The sequence below is a fragment of the Molothrus ater genome, chromosome 28, assembly GCF_012460135.2.
Source record: "Molothrus ater isolate BHLD 08-10-18 breed brown headed cowbird chromosome 28, BPBGC_Mater_1.1, whole genome shotgun sequence".
Classification (NCBI taxonomy): Eukaryota; Metazoa; Chordata; class Aves; order Passeriformes; family Icteridae; genus Molothrus; species Molothrus ater.
Genome location: NC_050505.2, coordinates 3,009,539 through 3,027,161, shown reverse-complemented (window position 1 = coordinate 3,027,161; position 17,623 = coordinate 3,009,539). Strand labels below are relative to the sequence as shown.

The 17,623-nt window shown below is 52.1% G+C and overlaps 1 protein-coding gene across 1 annotated transcript; it reads left to right on the top strand.

Annotated features, from left to right (window-relative positions):
- Positions 1-449: 449 nt before the first annotated feature.
- Positions 450-16,330, top strand: LOC118695131 (fibroblast growth factor receptor 1). Its single transcript, XM_036396539.2, is given in 15 exon segments — positions 450-569; positions 1,882-2,072; positions 4,641-4,785; positions 6,664-6,860; positions 8,282-8,312; positions 8,315-8,426; positions 9,849-9,970; positions 10,950-11,060; positions 11,176-11,366; positions 12,323-12,445; positions 12,560-12,630; positions 12,868-13,005; positions 13,402-13,507; positions 14,175-14,213; positions 14,215-16,330. Coding segments are annotated over 15 exon segments (1,812 nt in total). The 5' UTR covers positions 450-472; the 3' UTR covers positions 14,353-16,330.
- The last annotated feature ends 1,293 nt before the right edge of the window (positions 16,331-17,623 follow it).

Genomic DNA, 17,623 nt, shown 5'->3' with positions numbered 1-17,623 from the left:
CACTGAGGCTCTCCCAAAGGAGGAGCACTGGGTCAGCAGCACCCACAGAGCGCCCTGTGCAGCACACCAGGCTGCAGCTGCCCTCTGCCCATCTCAGCCCCCACTGGCCATGGGACCAGCAGGGTCTGACCCCCAGCACCAGCCAGGGCAGCAGCTCCTGCAGGAGGAACAAAGCTGCTCTGTTCCCTGCACACACAGGGGCCACCAGGGAGGGTGTCCCCACCAGCCCAGCGACAACATCTGCTCAGCACAGCTGGCTCTGTGTGGCCAGAGCTGGCTCTGTGCTCCTGTCCTTCCTGGGACAGCTGGGAGCAATTGCAGCCCCTCTGCAGGGAAGGAGAAAGGTGACCTCAAGGGAGATGTGTGTCCTGCCCATGCCAGGGGTTGAACATGAGCAGGGCCTGGGGCTCTGCAGGCTGCAGGTAACTGGCTCTGTCCCCCCCAGGTCCGCCAGGCCACCTGGAGCATCATCATGGACTCGGTGGTGCCATCTGATAAGGGCAACTACACCTGCATCGTGGAGAACAAGTATGGCAGCATCAACCACACCTACCAGCTGGATGTTGTGGGTGAGTGCAGGGGGCTGGGGACTCACCCCACACCCCTCAGCCCTGCCAAACAGCAATGGGCGCTGCATCCTGTAGGGTTGGGTGGGTTGTGCTACCAGGGAAGGGTCTTGCCCACCATCCCTGGCCTCCTGCCCCAGTCTGGGCAGAGAGCTTCACCCCACCCTCTTCTGGAGGTTTCTAATTGTGGTGAAAATAATTTCATAGACCAGACAGAAACTTTTTCTAATCGCCTTATTGGCCATAATTCCCAGCTGGGAAGGCTGGTCTGAGCAGTTCCACATGTGGAGCTGCTCTAAATGCCAGTAAATGAACCATTAAAAATGTGATTTAATTTGATTACACTGAGCAAACTGAAGGGAACAGTCAGCGAGGTGAACAAAGGGGTTTGTTAATGCTGACTCACCACAGTGGCAGCCCCTTTGTGAACAGCCAGGACCCTCCATAGGTTTTTTGACCTCTGGCCCTGCCCAATAGGTGCTGATGTCCCTGTCCCCCAGGGGTTTCACCTGTCCCCCATCCCGGATGCTGTCACCCTGCTGCAGGGTGCTGGGTGAGAGGACACTAATGCTGTGCTGGGAGCATTGGTGCCCACCTCAGCCGGGGGTCCTGGGCATGGGGGGCTGCAGGGTGCCCCCAGGATGGGCAGCAGGCAGCCCAGACCCTGTTGTAAGGTGTCCCATTGTGGTGGTGTTCACAGGGGGTCCCAGGCTGAGGGAAGAGATGAGAATCTTGACTCCATGTTTCAGAAGGCTGATTTATTATTTTATATATAATATAATATAATATAATATAATATAATATAATATAAATATAATATAATATAATGTTATGCAATGTTGTATTATGTTACATTATATTACATTATATTACATTACATTACATAACATACATTATATAATATTACATTATATTATATTATATTATATTATATTATATTATATTATATATATTATATTATATTATATTATATTATATAATATTATAACTATACTGAAATAATAGAAGAAAGGATTTCATCAGAAGGCTTGAAAGGAATAGAAAGGAATGGAATATAATAAAATCTTGTGACTGACCAGAGTCTGAGCCAGCTGGGCTGTGATTGGCCATTAATTAAAAACAACCACATGAGAGCAATCCCAGATCCACCTGTTGCATTCCACAGCAGCAGATAACCATTGCTTACATTTCATTTCTGAGGCCTCTCAGCCTGTCAGGAGAAAAGATCCTAAGGAAAGGATTTTTCATAAAATAAAATATATCCATGATTTGTCATAAAATAAAATATTTTTCATTAATACGTCTGGTCCCGCAGAGCGCTCCCCACACCGGCCCATCCTGCAGGCAGGGCTGCCTGCCAACAAGACAGTGGCCCTGGGCAGCAACGTGGAGTTTGTCTGCAAGGTCTACAGCGACCCCCAGCCCCACATCCAGTGGCTGAAGCACATTGAGGTGAACGGCAGCAAGATCGGGCCCGACAACCTGCCCTACGTGCAGATCCTGAAGGTAAAGCCACGCTCTGGGGGCTCCCAGGCAGCTCCCAGTGCCTGGGGCAGGAGCAGGGCTCTGGCAGCCACCTGAGTCACCTGGGGCTGGGGACCTGCCTGGGGGCAGCTGGAGCCCAGAGCCATCAGCAGCAGGGAGCAGGGAGGGCTGTGTGTGCCAGCTGTGTGCTGGCTCTGCTGTGCCTTTGGAGCCCTAAGGCCACTCAGCACAGGGCTGGGTGTGTTATCCCAGTGCCTTTGGAGCCCTAAGGGCACTCAGCACAGGGCTGGGGGTGCTTTTGGGGCCCTAAGGGGCACTCAGCACAGGGCTGGGTGTGTTATCCCAGTGCCTTTGGAGCCCCAAGGGCACTCAGCACAGGGCTGGGTGTGTTATCCCAGTGCCTTTGGAGCCCCAAGGGCACTCAGCACAGGGCTGGGTGTGTTATCCCAGTGCTTTTGGAGCCCCAAGGGCACTCAGCACAGGGCTGGGTGTGTTATCCCAGTGCCTTTGGAGCCCCAAGGGCACTCAGCACAGGGCTGGGTTGTGTTATCCCAGTGCCTTTGGAGCCCCAAGGGCACTCAGCACAGGGCTGGGTGTGTTATCCCAGTGCTTTTGGAGCCCCAAGGGCACTCAGCACAGGGCTGGGTGGGTGTCCTGGGCAGCCAGCCCAGCTCTGGAGCTGGGAGCTGAGCCCTGGATGGTCCCAGGGACAGCAGTGGCACTCAGTGGGCAGGCTGGCCACCAGTCCAGCTGTGCCAGGAGGTCAGACTGGGTGGCCTTTAGGGATCCCTTCCAAGCCATTCAGTGATTCCATCCCAGCTGTGCTCCTATCCGGGGGGAGCAGAGTTACACCCCCACCCCTGCCTGCTCCTCCCTCCTGTGACCCCCTGTGTGCATCCCCGTGCCCCCCACCCCTGCGGGGGCTGGCAGAGCCCGTGCCAGCCCTGAGGGTGCTGGGGTTCCTGGGCACACCCGTGTGACTGCGTGTTGTTGGTCTGTTCCAGCACTCGGGGATTAATAGCTCAGATGCGGAGGTGCTGACCCTGTACAATGTGACAGAGGCCGAGAGCGGGGAGTATGTTTGTAAGGTTTCCAATTATATTGGAGAGGCCAACCAGTCTGCGTGGCTCACAGTCACCAGGCCCCTGGCCACAGGTAACACGAGGAATGCCTGGCGGTGGAAGACAAAACTCTGGGCTCTCCTGTTTCTGCTGTTTCTGGTGCAACAACCATGGAAAAATACCTGGTGGGGCTGGCTGTGCTCTGTGTGTGTGTCCCAGTGTCCTGCTGTCTGTCCTTTGTGCTGCCCTCCCCATCATGCACACAGCAGGTGCCTGCTGGGTCTGGTGTCACCCTGATTTTTTGAGATTTTTCTAAGCCTTCTGATGTTCACATTCTTGTAGCAAACTTTTTCACATGCTTTCTGTAAATAACTTACTGTTTTGTATTCTTTTATGGAAAAAGAGAATTTGATAGACAGTTGTGGGAACCTGGGTCTCTGAGGGTGTGCTGGTGTTCTCAGGGGTCTTAGGATCAGAAGGCTTGCTAAGAATAGAAAAAGAATGATAACAAAGGCTAGCTATTCTTTTCTAAGAGTAGAAAAAGAATAATAACAAAGGGTTAATGAAAAAGAATGATAACTGAGGGTGTGACAGCGTTCCCAGGGGTCTTAGGATGAGAGAAGGCACGAGGATCTGACTCCATGTTTTAAAAGGCTTGATTTATTATTTTATGATATGTGTTATATTAAAACTATACTAAAAGAATAGAAGAAAGGATTTCATCAGAAGGCTGGCTGAGAATAGAAAAGGAAGAATGATAACAAAAGCTTGTGTCTCGGACAGAGTCCGAGACAGCTGGGCTGTGATTGGCCACTAATTAGAAACAACCACATGAGACCAATCCCAGATCCACCTGTTGCATTCCACAGCAGCAGATAACCATTGGTTACGTTTTGTTCCTGAGGCCTCTCAGCTTTCTCAGGAGGAAAAATCCTAAGGAAAGGATTTTTCAGAAAATATCATGGCTGCACTGCAGTTTATACAAGAAACTGATGGTAACCAATTATTCTTGCAAAACAATGCTGTGAGATCTTCAGCAAGCAAGAGAGATGAGTTTTCAGGTTTATATCTTACCTGCAAAGCCAAACTTTCAGTGCTGCAGTAGCCCTTAAAACAATAGCTACATGAGGCTGCTGCCATCAGGCCAGTCCAGGCACCCCAGACTGGCACCGTGCTGCATCCCCTGTCTGTGCTGCCCTCCTGCCACCATCCTCTTGTCTGTGTCCCGTCTCTGTGCTCCCATCCCTGTCCAGCCAGCCCTGCAGAGGTGATTTCTCCATGCAGCCCATCACCAGCATGCTCGGATGGGCAGGACTCCCCGTCTGGTGGAGGGTTTTATTTAACAGCATCTCCCTAGGTCGGCCGGGATGAGTGGTCATCCTGAGGGTCTCTCGTCTCTGCAGTGGTCTCTGTCTGCTCCCCGGGGTCTGGCAAATGAGACTGGGCTCTCCCTCCTCTCTGGCCTCCTCCCAGAAGATCTCATGTCGTTTGCTTCTCCGTTTTTTTGCTTCCATTTTTTCCCTTCCAGACGGCTGGCGTTAACACGACAGACAAAGAAATGGAAGTGCTTCACTTAAGGAATGTCTCATTTGAGGATGCTGGGGAGTATACATGTTTGGCGGGTAATTCTATTGGGATCTCCCATCACTCTGCATGGTTGACAGTTCTCGAAGGTATATACTCCTCTTCCTTTCCTCCCTCCTTTCCAATGTATGCATTGTGGTCCGGGAGAGAGCCCTCCCCAGCCCCTTCCCTGGCTCAGCATGGGCTGCCCTGCAGCTGGGGCAGTGTCCCCAGTGTCCCCCAGTGTCCCCTGGCTCTGTGCCCCCCTCCACCCCAGCTGGGGTCTGCCCCTGCTCTCTCCCTGGCCCAGGCAATGCATACCTGGGCTACTTAACCAGGGCTGGCTCCACTGGAGCAGGACGGTCTCACACCCCCAGGCCAGGCCAGGCCAGTGCTGCCATTCAGGGGGTTCAGGGGGGGTTTGGGGGTGCTGGCAGTGCTGCCCTTCCCTGCCAGGGCCTGGCCTTGCCCTGTGGTGTGGGACTGTCCAGGGCTGTGTGTGCCTGCCCTGTGGGGATGGCTGCCCCGTGCCCATTGATGCTGCTCCTGGCTATCAATGAGGGACCAAAGCCTGATAACAGCTGTGGGAAAGCTTTTGGGGTGCTGCTGTGTGCTCCTTGCTTCCCAGCCAAAACTTTCCCAGTTATCAGCCACTGCTTTGTCAGCCGGGTGTGCTCAGAGGTGGGGCAGGAATCTTCAGCTCCCTCTTACACCTCTCTCTGAGGCTCTGCTCTCTGGGGGTGCACAAGGTGGACTGGCAGCCCCCTCGTGCCAGATTCACCACGGACCAGGCACATGGCAGCGGGCTCTGAGCTGTTCAGGGCTCCAACACCCCCTCAGCCACCAGGGCAGGGTCTGTGGGTCCCTTCTCCCAGCAGGTCATTGCCACTGGAGTGCCCCTGGCTGCATTGCATTAAATAAAAAAAAATTTACTTATTTTCTAAAAAAAAAAAAGACAAAAATTCTCCAAAACAGAAATCCATTTTAATTTAAGTGAAATGTACATTTTTAAGTTAAATCTGTAGTTAGAAAACATGACTATTTAGCCTGACTACAAAAGCCTAAGCTCAAAAAAACTACTTCAGTGAAAAACAGGAATTAAAAAAAAGAGACAAAGAGTGATAAAAAAGACAGAAAGACTGCTATGAAAGCAAGTCAACCTGACCTAAAAATTCTTTCTAATAAAGAACTAACAGCAAATGTCATGCAAAATTCGTAAAAATGAATATATAAGCCTATTGTAAAATTGCATGCATATGTATTTAAAAGAAAAATTTTAAAACCCCCTGAAATTCCCAAAAGTACGCATGTCTTTTAAAGAGAATAATTTCCACATGCATCCAGCACTGTAATAAACATACCAGCTTTACAACTTCCACAAAGTTGTAAACAACCTGTCCCCAAAGGTGCCCATGGTGCCACACCCCTGTGGGGTGACCCAGGCCCTGTCCCCTCACTTTGCACCTGTCCCATTTGACCACCCTGTGGCAAAGGCATTGCTTGGCCGTGGGGTGATGAGCTGGGGGGTGCTTGCTCACCTTCCCTGCAAGGGTTGGGGGGCAGCCCCCAGTCCCTGCTGCACCAAGGTCCCCACTGAGCTTGGGGACGAGCCAGGGGCTCCCCAGTGCCACTCCCTGGACCTGCAGCTCCCAAATGTGGGCAGAGCAGAGCAGCTGGGACAGACACCTGTCCCCAGAGTGGTGCCACATCCCTGTGGGGTGACCCAGGCCACGTCCCCCCACTTCATACCTGTCCCATTTGACCACATCCCGCCCTGGGCTGCCTGCAGAGTGGCAAAGGCATTGCTTGGCCGTGGGGGCGATGAGCTGGGGGCTGCTTGCACACCTTCCCTGCAAGGGTTGGGGGGCAGCCCCCAGTCCCTGCTGCACTGCCATCCCCACTGAGCTTGGGGACGAGCCAGGGGCTCCCCAGTGCCACTCCCTGGGGCCTGGTGGGTGCTAACAAACCCCCTGTTCACGCTGACCCAGCTATCGAAGACACCCCAGCCATGATGACATCTCCCTTCTACCTGGAGATCATCATCTACTGCATCGGAGCCTTCCTCATCTCCTGCATGGTGGTGACCATCATCATCTACAAGCTGAAGAGCACCACCAAGAAGACAGATTTCAACAGCCAGCTGGCCGTGCACAAGCTGGCCAAGAGCATCCCCCTGCGCAGACAGGTAACAGAAAGTAGAGAGGGGTTTGTTTGCACCTACTGCCTCTCCTGGAGCCCAGGGGACATGGGGGAGGAGGGATGGGAAAGAACTGGGACCATCTCACCCTGCTGCATGTGCCACCCACCCCCTCCAGCCTGTGCCCACCTGGCTGTGCCTCTGGTGGCGGCACAGTCAGCACAGCTCCCCCTCATCCCTCCCCTGATGGGGCTCATGAGGAGAACCAGGAGGATTTACAGCAGGTTAAGGTTTGAGCAGAGTGTGGGACACACTGAGGAGATGGGAGAGCTCCCGGGCTGTGCATTTTTGGGCTGCAGCATGATGGAGAGTAATTAAAAGCTCCACAGAGGGGAGCAGCACTGCTGGGCACACGGGCAGGGTGGGCAGGGGGCTGCAGGCAGGGCAGATGCTGTTACAGGAGCCTCCTCAAGCCAGGTCTAATAAGATTTCAGAGGTCTATAACACACCCAAGATAGCTCATCTACCCTTAGATGCATAAAAATCAGCAGGATGCCTTCTGGTGCAGTGTTGGAAACAGAAAGGTTTAATAAAAGGCAAAATAGCAAATAGAGAAAAATCGATCCAGTTGTAGGAGGTAAAACACCTCACAAAAGCAATTAGTTTCTGTGTTCACTTCTTTTTCTAATTAATTGCTCAGGCAGGACTTTTTGGCTCCTGTGCAATTGGGTATCCTTAAGTTTGAGGTGAAGTCCCCCAGGTCCTATGAGGTGTCTTTTCACCCAATTGGGGAGAGAAACTTCTGGGCTTCTCTCCTTTTTGAGGGGACAAAGGACAGTTCTGTCAGTCTGTCAACAGCCAGCACATTCCTAGACAAGACTTTGTGGCTCCTGTGCAATTAGCTATCCTTAAGTGTAGTATCCTTAAGTGTAGCATCCTTAAGTGTAGTATCCTTAAGTTTGAGGTGAAGTCCCCTGGATCCTATGAGGTGGCTTTTTCACCTAATCGAGGAAAGAAAATTCTGGGTTTCTTTCCTTTTTGAGGGGATAGTTTTGTCACTCATTCAAGGGGACAGAGGATAGTTTTGTCACTCCTTTAAGGGTACAGAGGATAGTTTTGTCACTCCTTTAAGGATACAGAGGATAGTTTTGTCACTCCTTTAAGAGGACAAAGGATAGTTTTGTCACTCCTTTAAGAGGACAAAGGATAGTTTTGTCACTCCTTTAAGGGGACAGAGGATAGTTTTGTCATTTCTTTAACAGGACAAAGGATAGTTTTGTCACTCCTTTAAGGGGACAGAGGATAGTTTTGTCATTTCTTTAACAGGACAAAGGATAGTTTTGTCACTCTCATCAACAGGGAGCACACTTCTATAGGGTGCCAATGCTCCCATCACCATTTCCCCCACCTCGGGGGCAGCCAGCCACGGGCTGGGCATTGCGTGAAGGTAACCCACGTCCCCCCTGCAGGTGTCAGCCGACTCCAGCTCGTCCATGAACTCGGAGTGATGCTGGTGAGGCCCTCACGCCTCTCCTCCAGCGGCACCCCCATGCTGGCTGGTGTCTCTGAGTACGAGCTGCCCGAGGATCCACGCTGGGAGCTGCCCCGGGACAGGTGAGCCCAGCACCCAGAGTGTTGGGAAGGATGGAAGTTTGACAAGAAAGTCTCACACAGATTTGTGTGCTTAGCAGAAAGATTTTTAGATGTTGAGTCTGATGGAAGAATAGAGATGGAAGCAAGTTTTGATATAGAAAAAAAGAATTGCTGAGCCACTCAAAGAAGCAAAGAGTGTGTTGGTTAGAAAGAGTTTTTATGACTCAGAGCAAAAGATAAACCTGCCTCAAACAAGAAGAGGTTTTTACCAAGCAGGGAGAGAGCACAGGCAAACAAGGCAGCAAAGTTGCAAGTAGAAAAAAAGTCTCAGAATTTTCCACTGCAAGAAAACTGAAAAACAACTTCTAGCTTAAGCTGTAATGTACTGACTGTGAGTGATTGGAGAACAGTAACATGGATATGGTAATTATAGTAGTTATTATAGGCTATAGATAAAAGTTAAGGTATAGATAGGTTCTACTGTATGAAGATGCTCAGCAAAGAAAAGTATAAAATGCATTGTAACCAAAAGAAAAGTAAATAATGCATTGTAACCAAAAGAAAAGTAAATAATGCAATGTAACCAAAACCAAAGGGTGTCCAGGCCTGCCTGCAGCTGGAGCTGACAGCTGTGGGCACAGCTCTGTCACCCACGACCCTGGACTGCTGTGACCTCTTAGATGGAATATACTGCAATTTGGATACAATAAACTGCATTTTGGAGAGCTGCCTGGAGTCCCACATCTCTCATTTAAGCTCTTACACCAGAGGATGCTGCTGGTGCCCAGAGCATCCTGCTGCCCCTGCTGCATCGGGTATAGGAGCAATGGGGGTAGGACAATCAGGATGGATGGAGATGAGAGATTTTTTTAAGCCAGGTTTTGGAATTTGGGGTTTATTGCAAAGGCCAAGGGCAGGGCCCTGCTGGGAGCTGCCAGGCACAGCTCAGAGCAGGCCTGAGAGAAGAGAGGGGGAGAGAGGATGAGAGGGTGAGAGAGTAAAAGGGGTAAGAGAGCGAGGTTCCCATTCCAATACCATAAATCTTCTTCTGTGTTGAATATTCTAATTCTCACTAACCAATCCAGTACAAGATACAAATCCTACAGCATTTACATGCAGCCTATAGAATCATTACATCACCATCCTGTGTTACATTTTAAACCCTACAAACTCCTCTTTGGGCCCCTTCTGCCAAGCTGGCAGGGTCTGCTCTGACCCTTGGGCCTGTCTGCAGGCAGAGGGTGTTGTTCCATCAAAAGGGGATCACCTTCAGCCAGCCACACCATTGTTTTCCCATTGTTCAGTAACTGAGGGATCTCAAAGCTTGCTTTCATTTCAACCTCACTTATAGTTTCTGTATTCTCAAAATCTTTTGCCAGACAATCATATTTATAAGGCTTTCCTGTTTCATCTTCCCCAACAATTGGGGTCTTCTCCCTGCAGGCTGATCCTGGGCAAGCCTCTGGGAGAAGGATGCTTCGGGCAGGTGGTGCTGGCAGAAGCCATTGGCCTGGACAAGGACAAGCCCAACCGTGTGACCAAGGTGGCGGTGAAGATGCTCAAGTGTGAGTGGCAGCAAAAATGTCTTGGCAAAATGATGCTAGAGAAGGAATTTAAGGGGACAGAATGTAATTAACTGACTGCAGTGTGGTGGTGTTTCCAGGGGGCTTAGGGTGAGGAAGAGACGAGAATGTTGACTCCATGTTTCAGAAGGCTTGATTTATTATTTTATGATATATATTACATTAAAACTATACTAAAAGAATAGAAGTGGGGACTTAATCAGAAGGCTGGCTAAGAATAGAAAAAGAAAGAATGATAACAAAGGTTTGTGGCTTGGACAGAAAGTCTGAGCCAGCTGGGCTGTGATTGGTCATTAATTAGAAACAACCACATGAGCCCAATCCCAGATGCACCTGTTGCATTCCACAGCAGCAGATAACCATTGTTTGCATTTTGTTCCTGAGGCCTCTCAGCTTCTCAGGAGAAAAAATCCTAAGGAAAGGATTTTTCAGAAAATATCATGGCTACACTGCAGTTTATACAAGAAACTGATGGTAACGAATTATTCTTGCAAAACAGTGCTGTGAGATCTTCAGCAAGCAAGAGAGATGAGTTTTCAGGTTTATATCTTACCTGCAAAGCCAAACTTTCAGTGCTGCAGTAGCCCTTAATACAATACTAGATAGAGATAACTGTCAGTATTTATAAGATGCAATTACTCACAGAACTCCCAGCTCACCAACGAGCTGTGGGTGCAGTGCTGGGATGGGGAAGAGGGGTTTGGTGGGATGGGGAGCCCAGCAGCTGGGCCTGGGGCATGCACCCTTCCTGTGGTGCTGTTCACAGGGGTCCTAGGACAAGGGAAGAGATGAGAATCTTGACTCCATGTTTCAGAAGGTTGATTTATTATTTTATGATATATATTATATTAAAAGAAAATGATATATTAAATTTATACTGGCATGATGTCACAGCCCTGGCTGGGGTCTGCAGTGTGCAGCCCAGCCTGGCACCCTCTAAGTGCTGCCTTCTCCACTTCAGCCGACGCCACAGAGAAGGACTTGTCTGACCTCATCTCTGAGATGGAGATGATGAAGATGATTGGCAAGCACAAGAACATCATCAACCTGCTGGGAGCCTGCACGCAGGACGGTGAGGGTGCCTGAGTGGGGAGGAGGTGTCCCCTGTGCCACCCCTCCAGCTGCTGTCCCCTGGAGGGGCTGGCCTAGCAGCCCTGCTCCACGTTCTCATCCCACCATCCCCTCAGGACCCCTGTATGTGATTGTGGAATATGCCAGCAAGGGCAACCTCCGGGAGTACCTGCAGGCCCGGCGGCCCCCGGGCATGGAGTACTGCTACAACCCCAGCCGGGTCCCCGAGGAGCAGCTCTCCTTCAAGGACCTGGTCTCCTGTGCCTACCAGGTGGCACGGGGCATGGAGTACCTGGCCTCCAAGAAGGTGAGGAGCTCCCAGGAGGTTGTGGTGGGATGGGGAGCCCAGCAGCTGGGCCTGGGGCACGCACCCTTCCCTCCCTGCCCGTCCCTCGCAGGGGTCCCAGGACAAGGGAAGAGATGAGAATCTTGACTCCGTGTTTCAGAAGGCTGATTCATTATTTTATGGTATATATATTATATTAAAAGAAAATTTAATTTCATATATATATATATATCATAAAACAATATATGATATATTAAAATATATTATAAGATATTATATTAAAACATAAGAATTTTTATTATATAGTATATATAATAAATTATATATAATTACTATAATAAATGTTTATAAATTATAAATAATAAATCTTTATAGATTGTAAATAATAACAATTATTATATATAATTACTATAATATAAAATATAATTATTATAATATATTAAAACTATTGTAAAAGAATAGAGAAGGGATTTCATCAGAAGGGTGATTTATTATTTTATGATATGTATTGTATTAAAAGAAAATTATATATTAAAACTCTATTAAAAGAATAGAGAAAGGATTTCATCAGAAGGCTTGAAAGGAAAGGAATGGAATGATAATAAAATCTTGTGACTGACCAGAGAGTCCGAGACAGCTGACTGTGATTGGCCATTGATTAGAAACAACCACATGAGACCAATCACAGATGCACCTGTTGCATTCCACAGCAGCAGATAATCACTGGTTACATTTTGTTCCTGAGGCTCTCAGCTTCTCAGGAGGAAAAACCCTAATGATAAAGGAATTTTCATAAAAGATGTCTGTGACACATCCCATCATGGGGAACCCTCTGGTGCTGAGAGCCCTGTGCTTGGTCAAATCCTAATGAAAGGATTTCAAAAAACCCTAATGATAAAGGAATTTTCATAAAATATGTCCATGACACGTCCCATCATGGGGAACCCTCTGGTGCTGAGAGCCCTGTGCTTGGTCAGTGCATCCACAGGGACCTGGCAGCCAGGAACGTGCTGGTGACAGAGGACAACGTGATGAAGATCGCTGACTTCGGGCTGGCCCGTGACATCCACCACATCGATTACTACAAGAAGACCACAAATGTGAGTGCTGTGCCAGGGGCTCTGCAGGGTGGGGAGGCTCCAGTCTGTGCTGGGAATGCCCCAGGCGTGCAGGGCTCAGGTTCCCTCACAGCCATTGTGGGTTTTGTGCTCCAGGGTCGCCTGCCAGTGAAGTGGATGGCCCCCGAGGCTCTCTTTGACAGGATCTACACCCACCAGAGTGACGTGTGAGTAGGGGCTGCTGGGGACATGCATGGATGGGATTTGCCTTGGTTTAATGAAATTCCAATTGGTGCCAGCCAACCAAACGTTTTGAATCCAAATTGTGTTTGGTGCTGGGACTCATTTATCCTGCAGAGTGAATCGATGCTGTGGGTGCTGTTCCTCCCAGCAAACCAGCCTCTCACTGGGGCCCAGCAGGGTGTCAGCACCCTGGTCCCTCAGCATCTGCCCTGTGTTCCCAGGTGGTCCTTTGGGGTGCTGCTGTGGGAGATTTTCACACTGGGTGGGTCACCCTACCCTGGTGTGCCCGTTGAGGAGCTCTTCAAGCTGCTGAAGGAAGGTCACAGGATGGACAAGCCCAGCAACTGCACCAACGAGCTGTGAGTGGCATGGGGAAGAGGGGTTTGAAGTCTCTGAGTGCCATTGCTGGGTGCAGAGCGTGGGCTGGGCCATGGAGGGTGGCAGGCAGATGTTCGGAGTTACAGTCCCAGCCCTGCAAAACCATCAAACAGATTTGCAATAATGAGCATCTCCCTGGACAGGAGGGAATCCCAGCACAGGGAGCAGCCCAGACTGTGTCCATCCTCTGCCCTGGGTGGAGAGGGCAGGCAGGAGGCTTTCCCTTCCTTGCACATGGGGCATCACCCTGGAGTAGCATCTGCCCTGGCCATGGGTCCAGCCTGGGCACAGGGACACCGGGCACACATTCCTGGTGCTTCTCTGCTCCTGTGGGTGAGGGTCCCCAGGCTGAGCCCCTTCCTGGCCTGCCCTCACAGGTACATGATGATGAGGGATTGCTGGCACGCCGTCCCTTCCCAGAGACCCACCTTCAAGCAGCTGGTGGAAGACCTGGACAGGATCGTGGCCATGACCTCCAACCAGGTAGGAGAGGTGGCACCTGGCTGAGGGGCTCTCCCTGGGGGCTGCCCTGTCCCCTCCTGAACCTGTCACTGCCAGGAGTACCTGGACGTGTCCATGCCCCGGATCAGGGTCAGTAGGAGAGGTGGCACTGGTGGCACCTGCGTGAGGCTCTGCCCTGTCCCCTCCTGGGCCTGTCACTGGGGTTTGTCCCTGCCAGGAGTTTGTCCATGCCTCTAAATCAGTACTCCCCTGGCTTCCTGGTGTCAGTAGGAGAGGTGGCACCTGGGTGAGGCTCTGCCCTGTCCCTTCCTGAGCCTGTCACTGGGGTTTATCCTTGCCAGGAGTACCTGGACCTGTCCATGGCTTCCCAGGGTCAGTAGGAGAGGTGGCACTGGTGGCACCTGGGTGAGGCTCTGCCCTGTCCCCTCCTGAGCCTGTCACTGGGGTTTGTCCCTGGACCTGTCCATGCCTCTGGATCAGTACTCCCCTGGTTCCTGGGCTCAGTAGGAGAAGTGGCACCTACATGAGGCTCTGCCCTGTCCCCTCCTGAGCCTGTCACTGGGTTCTGTCCCTCCAGGAGTAGGATCAGGGTCAGTAGGAGAGGTGGCACTGGTGGCACCTGCGTGAGGCTCTCCCTGGGGGCTGCCCTGTCCCCTCCTGAGCCTGGCACTGGGTTCTGTCCCTCCAGGAGTACCTGGACCTGTCCATGCCTCTGGATCAGTACTCCCCCCGGCTTCCCGGACACGCGCAGCTCCACCTGCTCCTCGGGAGAGGACTCCGTGTTCTCCCACGACCCGCTCCCGGATGAGCCCTGCCTCCCCAAGCTCCCCCCTCAGCACAGCAATGGTGGACTGAAGCGACACTGAGGGTGGCACTGCCAGGGCTGCCACGCCGGGCCGCGCCCGTGGACGCTGCCTGCACAGCCTGGTTGTGCTCGGCTGGTGCAGAAAGGGTTCAGAGACATCTGTAGCATCTCACATAACCAAAACCACCCAGCTCCTCCTGCCTCTCGTGTCAGCTCTGCACAGCCCAAAGGCTCCAGGGTTTCCGTGGCCTTTCCTCCTGTTTTTAAACCTCTTTTCCGTCAGTTCTGTGCTGGAGAGTTTCCCACTTGGCTGAGCTGAAATCCTCTCCCGTGGGCAATGCGTGGCCAAAGAGCCCAGCCAGGCATCCTGGGGTGGCACAGCCTGGTCAGGCACAGGAGCTGGGCTGGTGTGCCACCAGGAGAACCTGGTGAGCTGGGAGCAGCACCCAGCTCCTGCAGCTGCACAAGGGGGGAGCCTTGGCGTGCCAGGAGCCTCAGTGGTGTGCCGGGAGCCTCACTGGTGTGCCAGGACCCTGACTGGTGTGCCAGGAGCCTCACTGGAGTGCCAGGACCCTGACTGGTGTGCCAGGACCCTGACTGGTGTGCCGGGAGCCTCACTGGTGTGCCAGGAGCCTTACTGGTGTTCTGTAACCATCACAGGTGTGCCAGGACCATCACTAGTGTGCCATGAGCCTCACTGGTGTGCCAGGAGCCTCATTGGTGTGCCAGTAGCCTCATTGGTGTTCTGTAACCATCACAGGTGCACCAGGAGCCTCACTGGTGTGCTGGGAGCCTCACTGGTGTGCCAGGACCCTCACCAATGTGCCAGGAACCTCATTGGTGTGCCAGGACCATCACTGGTGTGCTGGGAGCCTCACTGGTGTTCTGGGAGCCTCACTGGTGTGCCATGAGCTTCATTGGTATTTTGTGACCCTGACTGGTGTGCCAGGACTCTCCCTGGTGTGCCAGGAGCCCCCACTGGTGTTCTGTAACCATCACTGGTGTGCCAGGAGCCTCCCTGGTGTTCTGTAACCATCACTGGTGTGCCAGGAGCCCCACTGGTGTTCTGTAACCATCACTGGTGTGCCAGGAGCCTCACTGGTGTTCTGTAACCATCACTGGTGTGCCAGGAGCCTCACTGGGACCCTCAGCACGCCAGGACCCTCGTGGTGTGGGGCTCCCTCCCTGCCCAGGATGCCCCCAGGCCACAGGACCAGCACCCCAGGGCTTTGCTGAGCCAGGCCTGGCACACCCAGGGCAGGAGCCCTGCACTGCTCAGAGGTGACTGAACCCACCTGTGCTAAACCCAGAGTCCCATGTACATAACGAAAAATATGTATAAATATGAATATATATTTACATGTCTTTTTAAAAAGGGTTGTTACCAGAGATATACCAGTTTGGTAGGAAGGTACTAGTGGCTGGTAGATATCAGTTGCTATATATAAAAAAAAAAAAAGTCATATATTTTGCTATTTTTGCTGGTTTTATTTTTTTAAATTATGTTCTAAACCTATTTCAGTTTAGGTCCCCTCGATAAGAATTTGCTGCTGCTGCTTCAGTTTTATATGGGGTTGTATTAAACAACAATAATAAGAATAATAATAATGTGTCGATGATGCCTTTTGGGAATCCATTGTCATTACGTGCCTGGCCTTGCCCTGGCCCCGGGGAGGGAGGGAGGGAGGGAAGGAGGGGCTGCCGTCCTTGCCCCCCATCCCCTGCCCTGGCGGGAGCTCCGGGCAGTGCCCAGCTCGGTGCCAAACCCCACCAGTGCCTTACCTGGGAGGGGGGAGCATCCTCACATCCTCGCATCCTCACCCCAGCTCTGTGCTCCCCCTGCAGTCCCACGGACAGACAGACAGACAGACAGGGCACTCACTGAATTCCTCCCTCCCACCCCTCCCTGCCGCCGGTGCCAGGCCGCTGTTACTTGAAAAGTTTTATTTTGCCTTTGTACGGAGAAATATTATTTGTTGTAAACTCTTCCTGTAATGAAATTCTGGAATTCTTGTAATTATTAAAAGACTTTAACCACCCTTACATCTCCCTTGGGTGGGGAGGGGGGTGATGGGGAGGGGGACTCTGGGTGCTCCAGCTCATCCAGGCAGCACTTTGGGAAGGTGATGCTCAGCTGCTTTTGGGGGAATTCTGTTTATCACGGCTCCAGCGCTTCCCATAAAAATCTTCCAGCACCCTGCACTCCACATGGGCCTGGATAAGGTGTGGGAGGTGGCTGCCCATGCATGGAGGGAGGGTGAGAGAGGCTGCCAGCCCCTCCAGAGCCTTTAAATGGTTAAACTGAGGCAGCTGAAGCAGCTGCAGCATCACCGGGGCCTCCCCGGCCTTTTTAAACCTTTTTAAATGTGTCTGCTTGTTGCTGTTTCCCGGTGTAAATTAAATCGATCAGCTGCACTCTGCCCAGCCCCCACCCCCTTTAAATTAAGTAGAGCTTTTAATCAAGTGATTTATGTTGAATTTGCGGGCCTGGATTAAAGTGGCAGCCCAGGCTGGGGGCCGGGCTGGGGGGCTCCATAAATCACAGCTCTCTTGGCACAGGGAGAGCTGGAGTTGGTGTTTACATCATCCCAAACTGCGGCTCTCACCGGCTCCTGCTCATTTCCTGGGGTTACCAGGAGGGCAATTAAATATGATAATAAGCAGAGCAGCTGCAGCAGAGCTGCTGGTGCTGCCTGGCTGGGCTGGGGAAGGGCCATGTACAGCTGGGTGCCCCTGTATTCCATGGGCACACAGCATGGAGGGTCCCTGGGGTGCTGCCCTGCACTCTGTGGGGACATGGGGACACAGCATGGAGGGTCCCTGGGGTGCTGCCCTGCACTCTGTGGGGACATGGGGACACAGCATGGAGGGTCCCTGAGGTGGCCCCTGCACTCTGTGGGGACATGGGCACACAGCATGGAGGGTCCCTGGGGTGCTGCCCTGCACTCTGTGGGGACATGGGCACACAGCATGGAGGGTCCCTGGGGTGCTGCCCTGGCTGGTGCCCATTAGAAACCACCCACCTGCTGCTCCCTGCAGGGCTGGGGAAGGGGCACATGCAGCTGGGTACTGCCTGAATTCCATGGTGACACAGCATGGAGGGTCCCAGGGTGCTGCCCTGGCTGGTGCCCATTAGAAACCACCCACCTGCTGCTCCCTGCCAGGCTGGGGAGGGGGCACATGCAGCTGGGTGACCCCTGCACTCCATGGGGACACAGCATGCAGGGTCCCCAGGGTGACAGAGGCTGATGGCACAGGGCTGCCTGAATGCTGGAGCCCAGCAGGAAGATTCAGCTCCTCTGCTCTTCCTGCTATGCCATCCTCTCCATGTG